Below are 18428 nucleotides of genomic sequence, written 5' to 3' on the forward strand. Positions count from 1 at the left end.
CAGACTTCCTCGGGTCCATCTATCATTCACCTGCCAGTGTCTCTCAACTCAATCCTAGCTTTCCTCGCCTATGCGGTACAACCTGCTTGCAATTTCTCATCACTCCTCTGTCCACCAGGCACCTTAGACTCCTGTCTCACCACTCCCTTTCTCCTATTTATTCTGGCAATCACCCATCTCCACTCTCAGTCATGAAGCAGAGTTTTTGGTTCAAAGTTCCCTTTCCTTCCGTAGATGCTTCTGGATCTACCGGATTCCTCCAGCAGATTGTTTGCTCATGTACACGATGTTAGTGAAACCTATCCATCGCATTACTCTTTAAATCGTCTTCATCAGTCTATCAGTGAAGATAGTTCCATCTTAGAAAACTGACAGAGGCACAGGACCCTGTAGATGCTGGAATCTGGAGTAACTAATCTGTGGTGAAACTCAGTGTTTCAAACAGCATCTTTGGTTTGAGGCCTTTATGCAGGACTGAGAGGGAAAATTATCAGCCATGATCATATGACAGAGGAGACTCCATGAGCTAAATGGTCAATTTCTGCTCCTAAGTCCTTCTGTGGTCTTGTGACCTTATTATTTCTCTTACTAACTTTAGGGCAGATAGAAACATTTGTCAAAGTACTTTCACTTTCTAAGTACAGGCAGTCCCTGGGTTACGAACGAGATCCGTTCCTAAGTCTACCTTTAAGTCAAATTTGTAGGTAAGTCGGAACAGGTACATACGGTTCTTAGTTAGCGTCAGTTTGTACAGAGCTTTTCTTTTCCTTGTCATAAATGGCGTTGTAGCAGCTGAGGCCCTCGGTAATTCTTCAGTAAACTTTGGTGAACCTCTCTGTGTTTGGATCTTGCTCCTCTAACTTTGCCATCCCTGCTTCAATGAGACAAAAGGCTTCAGCTAACTCTTTTGTTAAAAACTTTTTTGGTTCTGGAGTTCTTAGGTCCCAGTCTTCTTCCTCAAATGCTATCATCACTTTATCCTTTAAAATAGTTCCGATTGTTGACCAACTGTAGCCTAACACTTTTCCAATGACCGATGGCATTTCACCTCTTTCTGATCGCTTTATTATTTCCACTTTATTTTCAATCGTGATCGTTTTCCTTTTCTTTGATACATCATCAGCACTTGCATCGGATTTACGCTTTGGAGGCATGGTTACAAGTGTAAATAAGAGAAAAATTTAAGCCAAATACAAAGTTACACACTCAACACAGTGTTAACGGCGCAAACACGAGGAATTCTGCAGATGCTGGAATTTCAAGCAACACACATAAAAGTTGCTGGTGAGCACAGCAGGCCAGGCAGCATCTCTAGGAAGAGGTACAGTCGACGTTTCAGGCCGAGACCCTTCGTCAGGACTAACTGAAAGAAGAGTGAGTAAGAGATTTGAAAGTGGGAGGGGGAGGGGGAGATCCAAAATGATAGGAGAAGACAGGAGAGGGAGGAATGGAGCCAAGAGCTGGACAGTCGACTGGCAAAACGGATATGAGAGGATCATAGGACAGGAGGCCTAGGGAGAAAGAAAATGGGGGGGTAAAAACCCAGAGGATGGGCAAGGGGTATAGTGAGAGGGACAGAGGGAGAAAAAAGAGAGAGAGAGAGAGAAAAAGAAGGTGTGTATATAAATAATTAATGTATGGGGGGCGAGGTGGGACATTAGCAGAAGTTTGAGAAATCAATGTTCATGCCATCAGGGTGGAGGCTACCCAGACGGAATATAAGGTGTTGTTCCTCCAACCTGAGTGTGGCTTCATCTTTACAGTAGGGGAGGCTGTGTATAAACATATCAGAATGGGAATGGGATGTGGAATTAAAATGTGTGGCCACTGGGGGAGATCCTGCTTTCTCTGGCAGACAGAGTGTAGGTGTTCAGCGAAACAATTTCCCAGTCTGCGTTGGTCTCGCCAATATATAGAAGGCCACATTGGGAGCACTGGACGCAGTATATCACCCCAGCCGACTCACAGGTGAAGTGTCGCCTCACCTGGAAGGACTGTTTGGGACCCTGAATGGTGGTGAGGGAGGAAGTGTAAGGGCATGTTTAGCACTTGTTCCGCTTACAAGGATAAGTGCCGGGAGGGAGATCAGTGGGGAGGGATGGGGGGGGGGGGGGGCGACGAATGGACAAGGGAGTTGCATAGGGAGCGATCCCTGCAGAAAGCCGGGGGGGGGGGGGCGGAGGTGAGGGAAAGATGCCTCTTCTTTCAGTTAGTCCTGACGAAGGATCTCGGCCCGAAATGGACTGCACCTCTTCCTAGAGATGCTGCCTGGCCTGCTGCGTTCACCAGCAACTTTTGTGTGTGTTACAGTGTTAATGGCAACCTGATCTGACTTAAAATGGTGGACGGTGTTCTTCCTCGAGCTGACGGACCGCTGAAGCCGCACAATGTTTTCATGAGTGTCACACAGTAGTGCGTTCGTTATTAGGAACCATTGTATTTAACTCAAATTTTTAATGTAATAGGCTTCATGGCATTCCGTTCATAAGTACGAGTTGTCTGTAAGTCAGACGTTTTTAACCCGGGGACTTACTGTATGTATCTATCATGAGATTCGCCTCCTTACAGGCAGCCACAAAACAAACCCATTTTGAAAAAAAGACTGTCAAACAGCGAATATGCAGAGAGAGAGAGAGAGAAAAAAACAAATCATGCAAACAATAAAAAGTAAGGAAATAGCATTCAGAATGAAGCCCAAAGAAGCTGGAACAGGCCTTGGCCTCAGCCTCGGCCTCAATTCAACGCAGGGCCAAGTAAGTGTCGCTGAGCAGTGAGCAGACCAGCCTGACCCTTGCATCTGGTCCCGACACCCTGCCTTTTCAATCAATCTGGCCTGGCATTTAAATCGTCCAAATATTGGGTCATTGCTCGCTCTAGGACCCAGGCCTTTTGCATCGATATGCTCTGGGCCTGGACCCTGCTGCCATGTTTCAGCCCGAACCCAACCTTTCCAAATCAGCCTGGCGCTCCAATCAATCAAATCTCGCTCTCGGTTTATATGGACGAGCCTTGAATCCACCTCGACTCTGCTCTGCTTGCCCCAGCTTTGCTTCGAATGCCCTCGACCTCACCTTGCACCTGCTCGCTTCGACCATTGACTCAGCTGTGCCTTCACTCGCCTCTCCATTGTTTGTGGTGATTGTTTACCATAAATTTTACAAATAATGAAGTAATTAGTTGTATTCTTTGTTTTGTTATCCACACTTAAACATGCAACTTCATGCTAAGCTTGAGCTGTGTTCCGGCCAGGCTGTCCCAGTGTATGCCGTTTAGAAAACTACCCCGATGGGCATGTTGTGTTGTGAATTGGTTCAGGAACCCATATGCAAAAATAGTGATTTTAACTTGTACTATTTCATTGCAGGATTGTCTGAATTACCCATTTGTAGTCCCAACTAAGAAATCAGTAACTTACATTAGCCTAGAACGTTAAAAGTGAAACCAAGTGCGATGATGGTTCTTTTCTCTTTGTTTTCTCTTCCTTCTGAAGGGGTAACATCTGGGGTGTGCTTGGTGACAGCTTGGTTGCAGTGGACTGCAAATGAAGCAGAAATAGGCTCATCATCCCTGTCTTTTATGATGTGAAGTTTATTGTTTTGTGGCAGCAGTACAGAGTAAAGATATAAAGTTACCATAAATAATGAAATAGTGCAAGAGAATAATCCGGTGTTGTTCACGGATCATTCAGAATCTGATGGAGAGGAAGAAGCAACACCTGAGTCATTGGGTGAGGGTCTTCAGACTCCTGTTCTCCTCCCTGATGGTGGTAATGAGAAAAGGGCATGTTCCAAATTGTAAGCTTACTTAGTGATGGATGCCACTAACTTGAGGCATTACCCCTTGAAGCTAACCTTGATGGTGGGGGGAGGGTGGTGCACATCATTGAATCTACAAGCCTCAGCAACCTCTCGCAATCTTGTGCATTGGCACCTCTGTACAAGGCTGTGATACAACCGGTCCGAATGCTCTCCACTATACATCTGTAGAGATTTGCAATAGGCTCTGGTGACTAAATCTCCTCAAGCTCCTAATCGGGTGTAGCAGCCAGCATGCTTTCTTCATGGTTGTATCAAAGTGGTTGGCCACAGGGTAGGTCCCCCAAGCTGTTGACATCCAGCAGTTTAAACATGCTCACCCTTTCCACCGCAGACCCCTCAGTGAGGGCTGGAATGTTCTCTCCCAACTTCCTCTTCCTGAAGTCCACAGTCATTTCCTTGGTCCTGCTGCTGTTGAGTGTGAGGTTGTTGTAATACTAATCAAGCAGCTGACCTGTCTCACTCCTTACGCCTCTGCATCAACATCAGAAACTTTACCAACAATAGCTTTGGTATCATCCGCAAAATTAGAAATTGCATTTGGGCTGTGCTTAGCCACACAGTCATGAGTGTAGCTAAACACACATCCTTAAGGTGTGGCTGTGTTATCATGGAGGAGGTGATATCACTGATCAGTACTGACTGTCGTCTCCTGATGGTGTTGAAAATTCACTTGCAGAGGGAGGTATAGAGACTGAGATTTATTAGAAGAACATTTATTTCTGTACAAATTCATCTATTATACCATTTTCAATTCCAGTATAATATATACTGCATAGTTTAGTTAGGAACTAGAAAGCAAATTGATTCATTATTAATGTGCACCAAGAATAGTGACATTCCATTTATTCCCCTCAGAGAGGACATTATGTTTTCTCTGTACTGTATGTAACTTCTACTATGTTCACGAACTGTAATTTGAATGAGTAATATTTGTGATAAACTGGTCTTTAATTTGTAAAGAAATTTTATTCTCCCTTTGGTCAATGGTTGGGTTCTTTAACCATTTACTGTTATCCCTTACAGGTAATATTTAAATAGTATCACAAACTTACTCAACATTTGGTGAGTTTCTTTCCAGAGAATTGTTCAGTGGCAGTGGAGCACAAAGAGTTAATTTCTGCTGTTGTGATTCTTCTTAGTTATTTTTTGGGAACAATTTCAAGTTTCCAGTTTATTATTTCTTTTGAATGCTGCAGGAATCTGAGATTGTTTAGATCTGCCTCTATTATGCATTGGTAAAAATTATAAAGTTTGGTGATAAGTTTTTTAATAATACCACAGTGCTATAATTGGACTTTAGCAAGAAAGACGATTGAGGGTATTTTGTATTATAACATCAACTGATCAGTCTGTGTTCCTTTCTGTATTTTTTTCATTCAATCATTCAATATTTGCATTCATTCGATCAGGGGATCTTAACCTGGGGTTCATGGATGGATTCCGGAGGGGGGGTCCATGAACTTGGACTGGAAAAAATTTACATATTTATTTTCACTAACCTCAAACTGAAATGTAGCATTTCCTTCAATTATGAATGTACCACAGTAACAGTAGCATTTTCTCCACCGACAGAAATCGGAGATGTTTTCATATCATATTACAGTTGTTACAAATATCTCAAAATATCTGAAAATATCACTAGATTGAATGGGATTCTGATCTATCATAATTGGGATATTACAATATCACAAATTTGTTTTAATATTTTGATAACTATATTTCAATACAATTGCTTTATTTTGTAATCCTATGTATTTTATTTTATATATTTAGATTCATTATTCTGAGAAGGGGTCCATAGACTTCACCAGACGGCCAAAGGGGTCTGTGACAAAAAAGGTTAAGAACCCATGAGTTAGATAATAATATTTTCACAAGAAAAAATGATGATTTATCCTCAGTTGGCATTGAATTAATACTCGCTAAGGTTAAATCTAGAACTTTCCCAGTTTCAGCAGTGTTGACACATCAGTATTTGAGGAAGGCAGTGAGGAAATGAACCAGCCTGACTCCTGATGTATTAGCTAGTGTTTCATTATTCATATCTGGCCATCGACTGATCTGATACTCAAGTTCTTGTACTGTGGGGCGAATGTCTTTCACCTTCAAATAGAGGGAAATGCATTGTGAAGATGGAATCCATTGTCTTTCCAACCTTGGAACAGACCCGAAATCATTCAGTTTGAACATTATGACTCACAGTAGCCTTTGAATATACAAGCCATGGGTAAACACAAATATTCAGCAAGTTTCAATCTCTTCAAATTATCTGCACTTGTATACATTTTGGAAAAAAAAGTGAATTGTGTCAAGCTAGTTCAGAAAGAATCCATCATTAATTTTTGTGCTGATGAGGGTGGTTTATTACATCATCTCCCTGTCCTCCTTGTCCCAGTTCAGTTTAGAAACCCCAACACTAGTTCACTCCTGCCCCACACTGTCCTTCATTGTTCACAGATTCTTAAAACTCATCATGTCAGAATAATGAAATGAGTTTTATCAATTATTATTATTATTATAAAACAGGGTATTGATTGTTTTGGATATATTTGGTATTCAATATAACTTTGCAGTTTAGTGGGAATAGGGTTATCCTCTTCACATTACTACTATCAGGAAGGAGGTATAGGAGCCTGAAGACACACACTCAATGTCTTACGAACAGCTTCTTCCCCCTCATTATCAGATTTCTGAATGTTGCATGAACACTACCTCGTTATTTTGCCCTATTTTTGCATTTCTTATTTATGTTTCAAATATCTTATTGTAACTTGTAGTATTTGTTATATATTGCACTATACTGCTGCCAAAAAACATCACATTTCGGCATACACAGCATAATATAAAGCAGAATTAGCCCATTCAGACTATCGAGTCCACTCTGCTGTTCAATCATGGCTGACTTATTATCTATCTGAATCCCATTTTCCTGCCTCCTCCCAACAACCTTTGATACCTTTAATAATCAAGAACTTCTGCTTTAAATATACCCAATGACTTGGCCTCCACAGCCGTCTGTGGCAATTAATTCCATAGATTCACCACCCTGTGCCTAAGGGAATTCCTCCTTATCTCTGTTCTAAATGGGCGTCTGTCTATTCTGAGGCTGTGCTGTTTGGTCCTAGTCTCACTCACTATAGCAAGCATCCTCTCACGCCCACTTTATCTAGGCCGTTCAATGTTCGATAGGTTTCAATGAGTTTCCCCCTTTCAGTCTTCTAAACTCCAGCAAGTTCAGGCTCAGAGCCATCAAATATTTCTCATACATTAATCCTTTCATTCCTGGGATCATTTTTGTAAACCTCTGGACCTTCTCCAATACTAGCACAATGAACCTGATTTGATTCTGAACCAATGGATGGAAGCCTGTTCGAGGTGAGTAGGACAGTGCCAGGTTGTGCAACACACATTGAGTGCATTTGAAACCATTTTGTGTTTCAGAGTGGGTTCAATTGCCCAGAAACAACATTGAGAACACCATGTTTGAAGGAGAGCCCAATGCTGTGGACTTGGCCAGGGATACACGCCTTCATCCTCTAGAACCTGATGAAATTAAATATGAACCGCACAGTTCCCGGTTGCTGGTACGTGGTTTCAATGAACGTGGCCTGGATGATGATGAGGAAGATTATGAATCATCTGTAAGACTGCTGGGCATGTCGTTCATGAACAGGAGTTCCAACCACCGTAACAATGTGTCAGGGCTGTATAATCGTGACTTCTGCTCACTACCTAGTCGTTGGACTTTCCTTGTTGGTGCATTTGTCGTTGTGATTATACTTTCTATATCGATAGGGCTCTACTCTCTGCCTAGATGTACCTTCACAAAAGAAGGCTGCCACAAATCGAACATGACTTCAACCCTCATATATCCTTTGGCAACCAATGGACGGGTTTTCCCTTGGCCAAAGATGAGATTGCCTAAAGCTGTTGTACCTGTGCACTATGATCTTACTTTGCACCCTAATCTCACCACCTTGAAATTCACAGGCTCTGTACACATAAGCCTTCTAATCATGGAAGATACCAACAACATTACTCTTCACAGCTCAGGTCTCAAAATCACCGCGGCAACCATTAATCTAGAAGGAACCAGCCACCCTAAGAATGTTCAGGTTTTGGAATATCCAACGCATGAGCAAATTGCAATCAAGTTTAACCCAATGCTGACAAAAGGAGAAAAATATGTACTGAATGTGGAATATTCAGCTAATCTATCTGATAGTTTTTTTGGAGTTTTTAAAGGCACTTATCAAGATAAAAACAAAACAAGGTCAGACAACTTCTATTTGCTTTTCAATTCCTAATGAGTTACATTTTGTATTTATCTTTCAATGGATTTGTAAAGGTATAAGAATCTGATTAAAACCAATGTAAATTTATTATCAAAGTACATTTTTGTTGCCATGTATCACCTTGAAATTTATTTTCTTGCAGGCATTTACAGGAAACAAAGAAATACAGTAGAATTTATGACAAACTATACATAAACAAAGACCATCATACAACCAATGTGAAAAAAAGACAAACTGTCCCACTAAAAATAATACTGAATACATGGGTTGTAAAGGATCCTGAACAGTGAGTCTGTAGGCTGTAGGGACAGTTGAGAGTAGTGTGATTGAAGCTATCCACGCCAGTCCAGAAGCCTGATGGTTGCAGAGTAATAACTGTTCCTGAACCTGGTCAGGATGTCGCTAATTGTCTCAGAAGTGCTATTTCTACCATTCCTAATGACGCAGACATTTGTTTTTCAAAAAAAGCCATTGAGTATTAACATTTTTCCTGGTGATTACAAAGCTAGCAAAATTTCTGGTATTCATGACCTGTGTATCAGATTGTCAGATATATTTTTTTTAAATTAAGCTGTATCACATGCATGATAAATATCTGATTTGCACAGACTGGAGTACCACTGCAGACTTCTTGTCCTGAGCAAAGACAAAGTTCCTTTTACATTCCGACCATCAAGGTGATGAAGGTCTTTAATAAAGGACATCGCCGCCTTGAAAATACCCTTGATGGCAGAGTAGATCATGCCCATGATGGACTTGGCTGAGTTTAGCATAAACTCTTGCGATTCTGTGCATTAGAAACTCCCTCCCAGGCTTGGATAAGGCATCAAATGTGTAGTTGCTAAACTTGCCAATGACCTGTTGATGGAACTAAATTGTGGAGAGAATGATGGCGACTCAATGGGATAGCGATAGGTAGTATGAGAAAAGAAGTACAAGGTCAGAAAAATGTGAAATTCGCCATTATGCCAAAAATTGTGCATAGTTTAAATGTGGAAATAGCAGAGAGATCTGCAACAGAGGGATTTGGGTGTCCTTGCCTGATTCACAAATGGCTAGCCTATACCTGCTTTCGTTCTAATGTTGTTATTTCTCTATTACAGGATATTCGCTGCCACACAGTTCAGGCCTTCTTTTGCACGAAGTGCCTTTCCATGCTTTGATGAACCAGCGTTTAAGGCCACATTTAGGATCAGAATAATAAGGGAAGCAGACCACATCTCCTTATCCAACATGCCGAAGGTACCTATAACAAAAGGTTTCATTCATTTAATTAACATACTGCAATGAAAGTATACACTCATTGGCCACTTTATTAGGTGCAGGAGTAGAACCTGGTGTAGGCTTCTGTTGCTTCAACTTCATCTACCTCAAGGTGCGACGTATTATTCATTCAGAGTTGCACATCTGCGCACCGTTGTTGTAACGCATGGTTATTTGAGTTACTGGTGCTTTCTAGTCAACTTGAACCAGGCTGGCCATTCTCCTCTGACCTCTGTCATTAACAAGGCATTTTCACATGTTGGACTGCCACTCACAGTTTGTTTTGGATATTTGGTATCTGGATGTCTGAAACAAACAGATTTGGGTCATTTTGGTCCGATTGATTTCAGTGGTGTTTTGTTTTCATTTTTGTTTGAAAGTACTTACTGCCCATACCCAACTGTCCCTGAGGAGGTGACTGTGTGCTTCTGGTGAACTGGCTCCCACTGTACTGTTATGTGAAGAATTCCAGGATTTTAACCTGTTTTCATGTCAAGATGAAATTTGTTTATTATTGTCACACGTGCTGAAATACAGTGAAATGCTTGTCCTGCATACGGTTTATACTGATCAAATCATTACACAGTGCATTGAGGTAGAACAAGGGAAAAAACAATGAGGTAGGAATAAAGTGTACCAGTGACAGAGAAAGTGCAATGCAGATAGACATTAAGATGCAATGTCCCAATGAAGTAATTTCTGAGTTCAAGGATTCATTATTCATTAATCAGTAGTCTTATAACAGTGGGGTAGAAGCTGTCCTTGAGCCTGATGGTACATGCTTTCAGGCTTTTGTATCTTCAGGTTGATAGAAGAGGGGAAGTAAAAGAATGTTTGGGGTGGGTGGGGTCTTTAATTATGCTGGCTGCTTTCCTAAGGCAGTGAGAAGTGCAATCATATAAACAGAGTACATGGAGGGGAGTCTGTTTTCCGTGAATTACTGAGCTCTGCCAACAACTCTCTGCAGTTTCTTCCAGTCACACGCAAAGCAGTTGGCATACTAAGCTTTGAAGCATCCATGTTGGATGCTTTCTGTGGTGCATCAATTAAAAATTGCTAAGGGAGGATGAGGAAATGGCAAATTTCTTTTGGCTGTCTGAGCAAGAAGAGGTGTTGGTGAGCTTTCTTGGCTGTAGGGTCTACATGTTTGGACCTGGACAATCTAGATGATATTTACACCTAGGAACTAGAAGCTCTCGACCTTCTCATCAGTAACTTTGCTGTAGACAAGATGGAGTTCATATAGTGATACCACCATGTGCCTGCTATCTTTGCCCTATATTTACAAATAGGAAATGCAGTTAACCACATAAAGATTGCCAGTTATCCACATATAAAACTGGCTTTATTTATTGGACAATGCTATTCTTAATGGTGCAGAAAGAAAAATTCGTCAAACTGTTGGGAGTTTGAGTCAGTACATGAGTATCCAACATCAAGTGCTCTTTACTGTCGTTCTGGATTGGATCCAACATTCTACATGGTTTTTTTAAAATCGAATATACCATGCTGTTTGTCTCTAGGGAAAGAAAAGGCCTTACAGAGTCTCTGATGTTTCTAGAGAGGGGAATCCTGGGAAGGTGGTATTCCCATGCAACTGCTGCCCTTGTCCACCTTGAGGTGGAGGGTGTGGGTTTGCTGTTGGGGACTTGGGCAAGAAACTGCCAGACATTTTATAGGTGACGTCTGTAGTGGCAAAATTGATCCAAAGTCAACACAATACAATTTTCACCAGCCTGTAACCCCACAGAATTGTTATATTTGTGTGGTGCCCCCAGCTCCAATGATCGCTCCAAAGAGTCAAATTTCCTATTTCAATCCTTTATGAGCAAACATACAATTAAGCATTATTGAGTGTGTTCTCAGCGGTCAGCAGAGAAATGTTCTTCGTGGTCTCAAGCTATAAACTGCACAAAAATGAGCATGAATACGTAACCTATCTCTTCTGCTTTGACCATGCCCCGACTAATATGGCTACTATATTTACAACTACATGCTATTAAGACACAGGAGACATAAAATCACAACGTTTACACAAATGTCCTCTTTTGGTAAGCAGCCTATCCTGGATTTTGCTCTTCTGCCAAAATAAATTGTCCATCCTGACCACATTCAAGAAAATTTGTTTTGAAATGCTGCTGCCAAAACTCATTCAAATGCAAATCTTAAGTCCTGTTATCCGTTAGCTCTGGCCAAGCATAGTGTCTTCTACCATCACAGTATCCTTTTAAAGGTCCACTAACAGCCCAACCTAACATTATTCTGATTGCAGAGGGTCCATCATTAACACTGTGAATCACTTACAACGTCTTTGGCACATTCATCCCTATCAACAGCTCAATTTCTGAGACCAGGTGAGACTATTTCTGAATATCTCTCTGATGAGGAATCTTCCCCTTATGCCTTCTCCCCATTACCTTGATGCCCTGATTAATTAAGAACCTATCAACTTCCACCTCAACTATCCTCAATAAGTTGGCCTCCACAGCTATCTGTGGCAATGAATTCCACAGATTCGCCATCCTCTGGCCCATTTAAGGGGCCATCTTTGTATTCTGAGGATATATGCTCTGGTCCTACACATCCCTACTATATCTTCTGTACACTCTATCTAGGCCGTCCGATATTCATAATTTACTGAGTATTGTTTGCAATTTTTTGGTATTAGTTCAGATACCCAGCATTTTTGTTTTGCTCTTTAGTGTATGTAATATCAAGACACTTTCGACTAAACCGAATGAGTGGTTTATGGATCTATAGTGAGACCTATACTGAGATACAGTCCTACCAACATTGGTATACATTGGTATACACCAGGAGCACCCTTTGTTTCTCTCATCCTTGTCGAAATATATTTACAAAATTAAAATTACCTGGGTTTGTGCAATCAGTTAAATATAAACAAAAAACAGTGAAGGCAATATGCATCCAGTTAAAACTTGACTCACAGTCAAAAATGTGATTGCAGTAGTCCAAATATGAGTTGTTTGCTAAGGTAGTTGACCTCTTCTCCAGTCTAAATTCCAGGTAATTATTAGAACATATCAGCACAGTACACTACCTTTGGCCCAAGATGATATGCCAACTCTAAGATCAATCTAATCCTTTCCTCCTACATATCCTTCCATTTTTCTATTATCCATGTGCCTATCTAAGAGTTTCTTGTATTGATTATGTACACTGATGGCCAGGTCTTTCCGCAGGATGGGTGAAAGCCTCATTATTATATGCAACTCTGGGTTAACTCGGGTAGTTTGCAGTCAAACCCATCACAGCAATTAAAACATTTCAGTTAATGTCACTCAATCACTTGCAATGAGCCATGAGGTCTAACCTGGCGTAAGCTCAGTAACAGATTTCCCAGCATGAGAGCAGAGTGCTGCAGGAGACTCGACACTGATGCTCCACTGAGTGAGCGGTTGTCCTGCATTCTTCTCTGTGTAATAGCTCGGTCATGGGCTTGTTGGCAAATCTATTCAAAAATATGCTTTAATATATAAAAACATGATTGGCCTCAATCAGGTCCAGATCTCAAGTTCAAGTTTACTTATCGTTCACCCACACACATGTATACAGCTGAATGGACAGCATCCTGGGGCTAAGGAGCAATTCTTTAAGGAAATTCCAAGCAGGGTAGACAAAGGAGATGTAGTAGATGTGGTGTACTTGGATTTTCAGAAGGCCTTTGACAAGGTGCCGCACATGAGGCTGCCTAGCAAGATAAGAACCCATGGAATTACAGGAAAGTTACTAGCATGGGTAGAGCATTGGCTGATCAGTAGAAAACAGAGAGTAGGAATAAAGAGATACTATTCTGGCTGGCTGCCGGTTACCAGTGGAGTTCCACAGGGGTCTGTGTTAGGACTGCTATTTTTTTTTTACAATGTATGTCAATGATTTGGAGTATGGGATTAATGAATTTGTTGATGATACAAAGATAGGTGGAGGAGCGGGTAGTGTTGAGGAAACAGAGACTTGAATAGCTTAGGGAAATGGGCAAAGAAGTGGCAAATGACATACAATGTTGGAAAGTGTATGGTCATGCAGTTTGGTGGAAGAAACAAATGGGCTGACTATTATTTAGATGGGGAGAGAATTCAAAATGCAGAGATGGAAAGGGACTTGGGAGTCCTTGTGCAGGATACCCTAAAGATTAACCTCCAGGTTGAGTCAGTGGTGCAAAAGGCGAATGCAATGTTGACTTTCATTTCTAGAAGTATAGAATATAAGAGCAGGGATGTGATGTTGAGGCTCTATACGTCATTTGTGAGACCACACTTGAGTATTGTGTGCAGTTTTGGGCTCCTTATTTTAGAAAGGATATACTGACATTGGAGAGGATTCAGAGAAGATTCACAAGAATGTTTCCAGGAATGAAAGTGTTACTGTATGAGGAATGTCTGGCAGCTCTTGGGCTGTATTCCCTGGAGTTCTGGAGAAAGGGGGGGAATCTCATTGAAACATTCTGAATGTTAAAAAGCCTGAACAGGTTAGATATGGCAAAGTTATTTCCCATGGCAGGGGATCCTAGGACAAGAGAGCACAACTTCAGGATTGAAGGATGTCCATTTAGAACTGAGATGCAGAGAAATTACTTTAGTCAGAGGGTGGTAGATCTATGGAATTTGTTGCCATGAGCTGCTATGGAGACCAAGTCATTGGGTGCATTTAAGGCACAGACGGATAAGTTCTTGATTAGCCAAAGCATCAAAGGGTATGGGGAGAAAGCAGGGGAGTGGGGATGACTGGAAGAATTGGATCAGCCATTGATTGAATGGCAGAACAAACTTGATGGGCTGAATGGCCTACATCTGCTCCTATATCTTATGGTCTTAAAACACAGTGCGTACAGTCACACAGCACATACAGTTACATTACTGCATACAGTTACACAAAGTAATATGAGCACAAGTCCCTGAGTGGCATGGCTGGAATATTGATGGTGCTTGGGAAGTTGTCCTGGAGCCACATTTCTGCAAGAAGAAGTACACAGCAGTTCCTCATCTCGTGCTGGTTCAGCAGACAGAGGAAAATCAGCTTTTCTTGCCCTGGCTCAGCTGCAGGCAGTCCAGCTTGTCTTTCATGGATAGAACACTGGAGAGTGGCGCCTACAGGAGGGGACCAGTTCCCAACCAGACGTGGATTCCAGTGCCTCTTCTCACTTGCCTGTCACTTCCCCCTGCAGCCCTCCTCCTTTCTCCTACGGTCCATTCTCCTCTCAAATCTAATTCCTCTTTCTCCAGCCCTTTATCTTTCCCAACCACCTAGCTTCACCTATCACCTTCCAGCTACCCTCCTTCCTCTTCCACCACGATTTTATTTTAGCGTCGCGCCCATTCCTTTCCAGTCTAGACCAGAAACATTGACTGTTTGTTCATTTTCATAAATGCTGCATGCCCTGCTGAGTTTCATCAGCATTTTGTGTGTTTTGCTATTATGTATATTGTTTTGATTCCACAAACTCTTTGGGACACTGGCAAAAATCCAACTTCCTCTAACAAAGTTGCTTTTCTTTCTTAAGTGAAGTAGTTTTTTCCCAGGTGTGCTTAACCAACTTCTACCTTTATACAAGGATGCCCCCTGGACTAGAAAGCCCAAGTTATAGGGAGAGGTTGGCCACACTGAATCTTTATTTATTGGATTGCAGGAGAAAAAGAGGTGACCTTATAGAAGTTTACAAAGGGATATGGAAATGGTGGATGGTGGTAGTCTTTTCCCCAAGGATGAGAAATCTAAAACTAGAGTGCACAGGTAGAAGATAAGAGGGTGAAGATATACAAAAAACCTGAGAGGCTGACTTTTTTCACACAGTAGTTAGTGAATACATGGAATGAACTGCCAGGGGAAGTGGTAGAGATAGGTATAATTGTAACATTTAAGACACATTTGGATGGATAGATGTTGAGAATGGCTTGGAGTGTTATGGGACAAGCATAGGCAATTGGGACTGGAAGGAAGATACTGTGGTTGGCATGGACCAGTTTGGCTATAGAGCATGTTACCGTGTTGTACTATGCTGTGACTCTTAAGTACAGTAGATTGTAACTCATGCAACAGAAATACTTAGTTGTTGCAATTAGTGTGAAGTAAATGAGAAATCAAGCCAAGGAAATATCCTTGTGGGCACAGTGGACATGACAAAATATGCCATTGAATCAGCTAAGTGTGGTGCTGATAGATATGCCATCTTGGAGAGGCTTTGAAGATTACTGTATTATTCTATGACCAGCACTCCCTCTACAGCTGCGCAGACCAACTATTGCTCTGAACAGCAAATTTTTACACAGCCTGAAAACTGAATGTTTAAGTGTTTTTTTTCTTCATAATATGCATAGGTGTTCAGCGGATTCAGTGGTTTATTAATAATGAGCTACCGACTTCCATTCTGTGTTTATTGTTACAATTTGTATCATTGTTGAAACTTGTAACACTGACACCATAAATATGTTGAAGCCTTAAAATGATTCCAAGTAAAGGTTGTGGTATGTTTATTGTATAGAGATTTGATGGATTATATTCATTAACACATTAATTACAGGGTATTTCATAATTAACAGAGATTACAAAAATTGTATTAGCTAATTTTAAAATTACATTATATATAACAAAAAATTCCAGCTACATAGTAACAAAGGCTATATGTGTGGAATCATTTTATTTACTGTGTGGCCACACACTAGCGCAGCTTAGAGGGAAAGCTGTCTCTGGCTGTATATATCCAATTTAAGTGCAAACTGAATGCACCACATTAAAAATTGTGATGTTGACTACTACTTACTGAGATACACACAGAACAGGTCCTTCTGGCCCTTCAGACCACACCGCTCAGCAACCCCCAATTTAACCGAAGCCTAAACACGGGACGATTTACAATGACCAATTAGCCTTGACAACTGGTACATCTTTGGATGGTGGGAGAAAACTGAAGCACCTGGAGGAAATCTATGTGGTCACATACAAACTCCTAACAGACGGCAGTGGGAATTGAGCCTGGGTCACTGGTACTGTATGTAAATCGTTGTGCTAACCACTCTGCGACTGTGCCTCCCTGTTTTATTGTCATTCTGCACTGTGTTGTTCATGCTTTCTGTGAAACGTAGTTGATGATATTTGGCATTCAATTAAGTGCAGGTATGATCAAAATTGTCCCTCGGACCCCATATTATATTTTATCAACATCAGTTTGTTTATAATGGAGAAATTATTCTTAAAGCCAAAATGGGTTTTAAACAACACCCATGTCCCCTCAAAACTACCCACCCTTCTCTACTCGTGTAACACCATCAGCTTCTGCTCCTGCACGAAATCATGCATTTCGCGGAATGTTTCAATGTTTGTATGAGAAATAAGCCAATGTGCTTTGCTATAATAGCATTTTCAAGTTTTGTTCTTGAGCACTGTATTTAAATTGCCACACAGCATTCAGAATACATTCCTTTTGGTAAAACAGGATTTTGCTAACATTGAAAACTGTGCTGCTAAACACACATGGTATTGTGCTTGACTTTACTGACACTGGTTTGCTCTAGGATAGCACAACTACAGTTGCTGATGGATTTTATCAAGATACATTTATGAAAAGCGTTAACATGAGCACTTACTTAGTGGCCTTTGTTGTCGCTGATTTGACAAGCATCAGCCGCATCACCACAGGGGGAATTCTGGTAAGTCCCATTTTTAAAAAAAACAACTCCAGTATATGCAAGTAAGGCTGTTTTTAATATTCAGCCCTATTTCTTTAGAGAAGATGGGAATGGTTCTTGTCTGAATCGCTGAAGTTATGCTACTTGTCCTCCCAACTTGATTTTGGTGAGGAATTTCAAAAATCTGAGCAACCATGAAGTATTTGACACTGCAGATTGTAATCAACAGTATATATAATTTCAATTGATTCAAAAATGTTACTGGTCTTGTTTATATTGGTGGTTGAAATGCGAAAGGGAAGATATTTAGAGTTACTTGGCTGTCTATACACATGAGAGATTCTGTAGATGCTGCAAATCTTGATCAACACATGCAAAATGCAGAAGGAACTTGGCAAATCAGGCAGATGTATGAAGGGGAATGCACAATCGATATTTTAGGCTAAGGCCCTTCATCAGGACTGGAAGGGAAGGGGGAAGAAGCCAGAATAAAAAGGTAGGTTGGGAGGGAGGGGGATGAAGTAAGAAGCTGGGAGGTGATAGGTGAGAGAGGTAAAGGGGTGAAAAAATAGCAGTTTGGTAGGAGAGGATTGTGGACCATGGAAGAAAGGGAACAGGAGGGAAGTGATAGGTATTTGAGGAGAGGGGAGGGGATGAGAGGTGAGCCTGAATGGGGAATGATGTAAATTGCAGTATCACACCATTGAACAGCTTCACTTCACTTCGTTTGCCACATAAGGTGGGATATCATAGATATCCACTTCAATTCATCTTCCCATTTACATTTCGCCACTGCCATGATGAGACCAAAATCAGGTTTGAGGAGCAACACCTCATATTCTGTCTGGGTAGCTTCCAACCTGATGGCATGAACATCGATTTCTCTAACTTCTGGTAATTTTTCACCCTTTCTCTTCTCTCTTTTTCCATTTTCAATTCCAGTTCTCCTCTCACTACTTCTCTGACCTGCTTAGCTCCTCCAGTATTTTCTGTGTGTTGCCCTTGGCACTCTGTATCTCTCGCATGTTGCACCCTTTACGATGTTATTGTCAAAACCTGCAGAAGGAGAATTAACCTTGCCAGCTTGTCCATTCTGGATTCTATCACCCATTTGTCATGCATTAGCAAGGATGCAGAGTAAGCATTCCAGCCTGGTCTGGCTTGAGCCTTGAGGATAATGGAAAGACTTTGAGGGATTAGGAGAGAAAATTCAGACACCAGCTGCTCTTTTCATCACTGTTTAGTTATTGGTCAAGATCAACTGTCGAACAGTGGATTCCTATGATATTAATGCAGGGGAAATTGGTGATGGCAGTACACTTGAAGGTCAAAGTTCAAAGTAAATTTATTATCAAGGTGCGTGTATGTCACCATATACAACCCTGAGATGCACTTACTTGCAGGCATGC

The 18428-nt window shown here is 41.2% G+C and overlaps 1 protein-coding gene across 1 annotated transcript in view; it reads left to right on the plus strand.

Annotated features, from left to right (window-relative positions):
- The first annotated feature begins 7282 nt into the window (after nt 1-7282).
- The window catches only part of LOC140211526 (leucyl-cystinyl aminopeptidase-like), a 95793-nt gene continuing 84647 nt past the window's right edge, over nt 7283-18428 (plus strand). Inside the window, exons 1-3 of the mRNA XM_072281315.1 lie at nt 7283-8091; nt 9217-9355; nt 16906-17040. Of these exons, the coding sequence (XP_072137416.1) occupies nt 7298-8091; nt 9217-9355; nt 16906-17040 (1068 nt within the window). The 5' untranslated portion in view covers nt 7283-7297. The remainder of the gene's footprint in view (nt 8092-9216; nt 9356-16905; nt 17041-18428) is intronic.

This window comes from Mobula birostris, chromosome 17 (genome assembly GCF_030028105.1).
Source record: "Mobula birostris isolate sMobBir1 chromosome 17, sMobBir1.hap1, whole genome shotgun sequence".
NCBI classification, from domain to species: Eukaryota; Metazoa; Chordata; class Chondrichthyes; order Myliobatiformes; family Myliobatidae; genus Mobula; species Mobula birostris.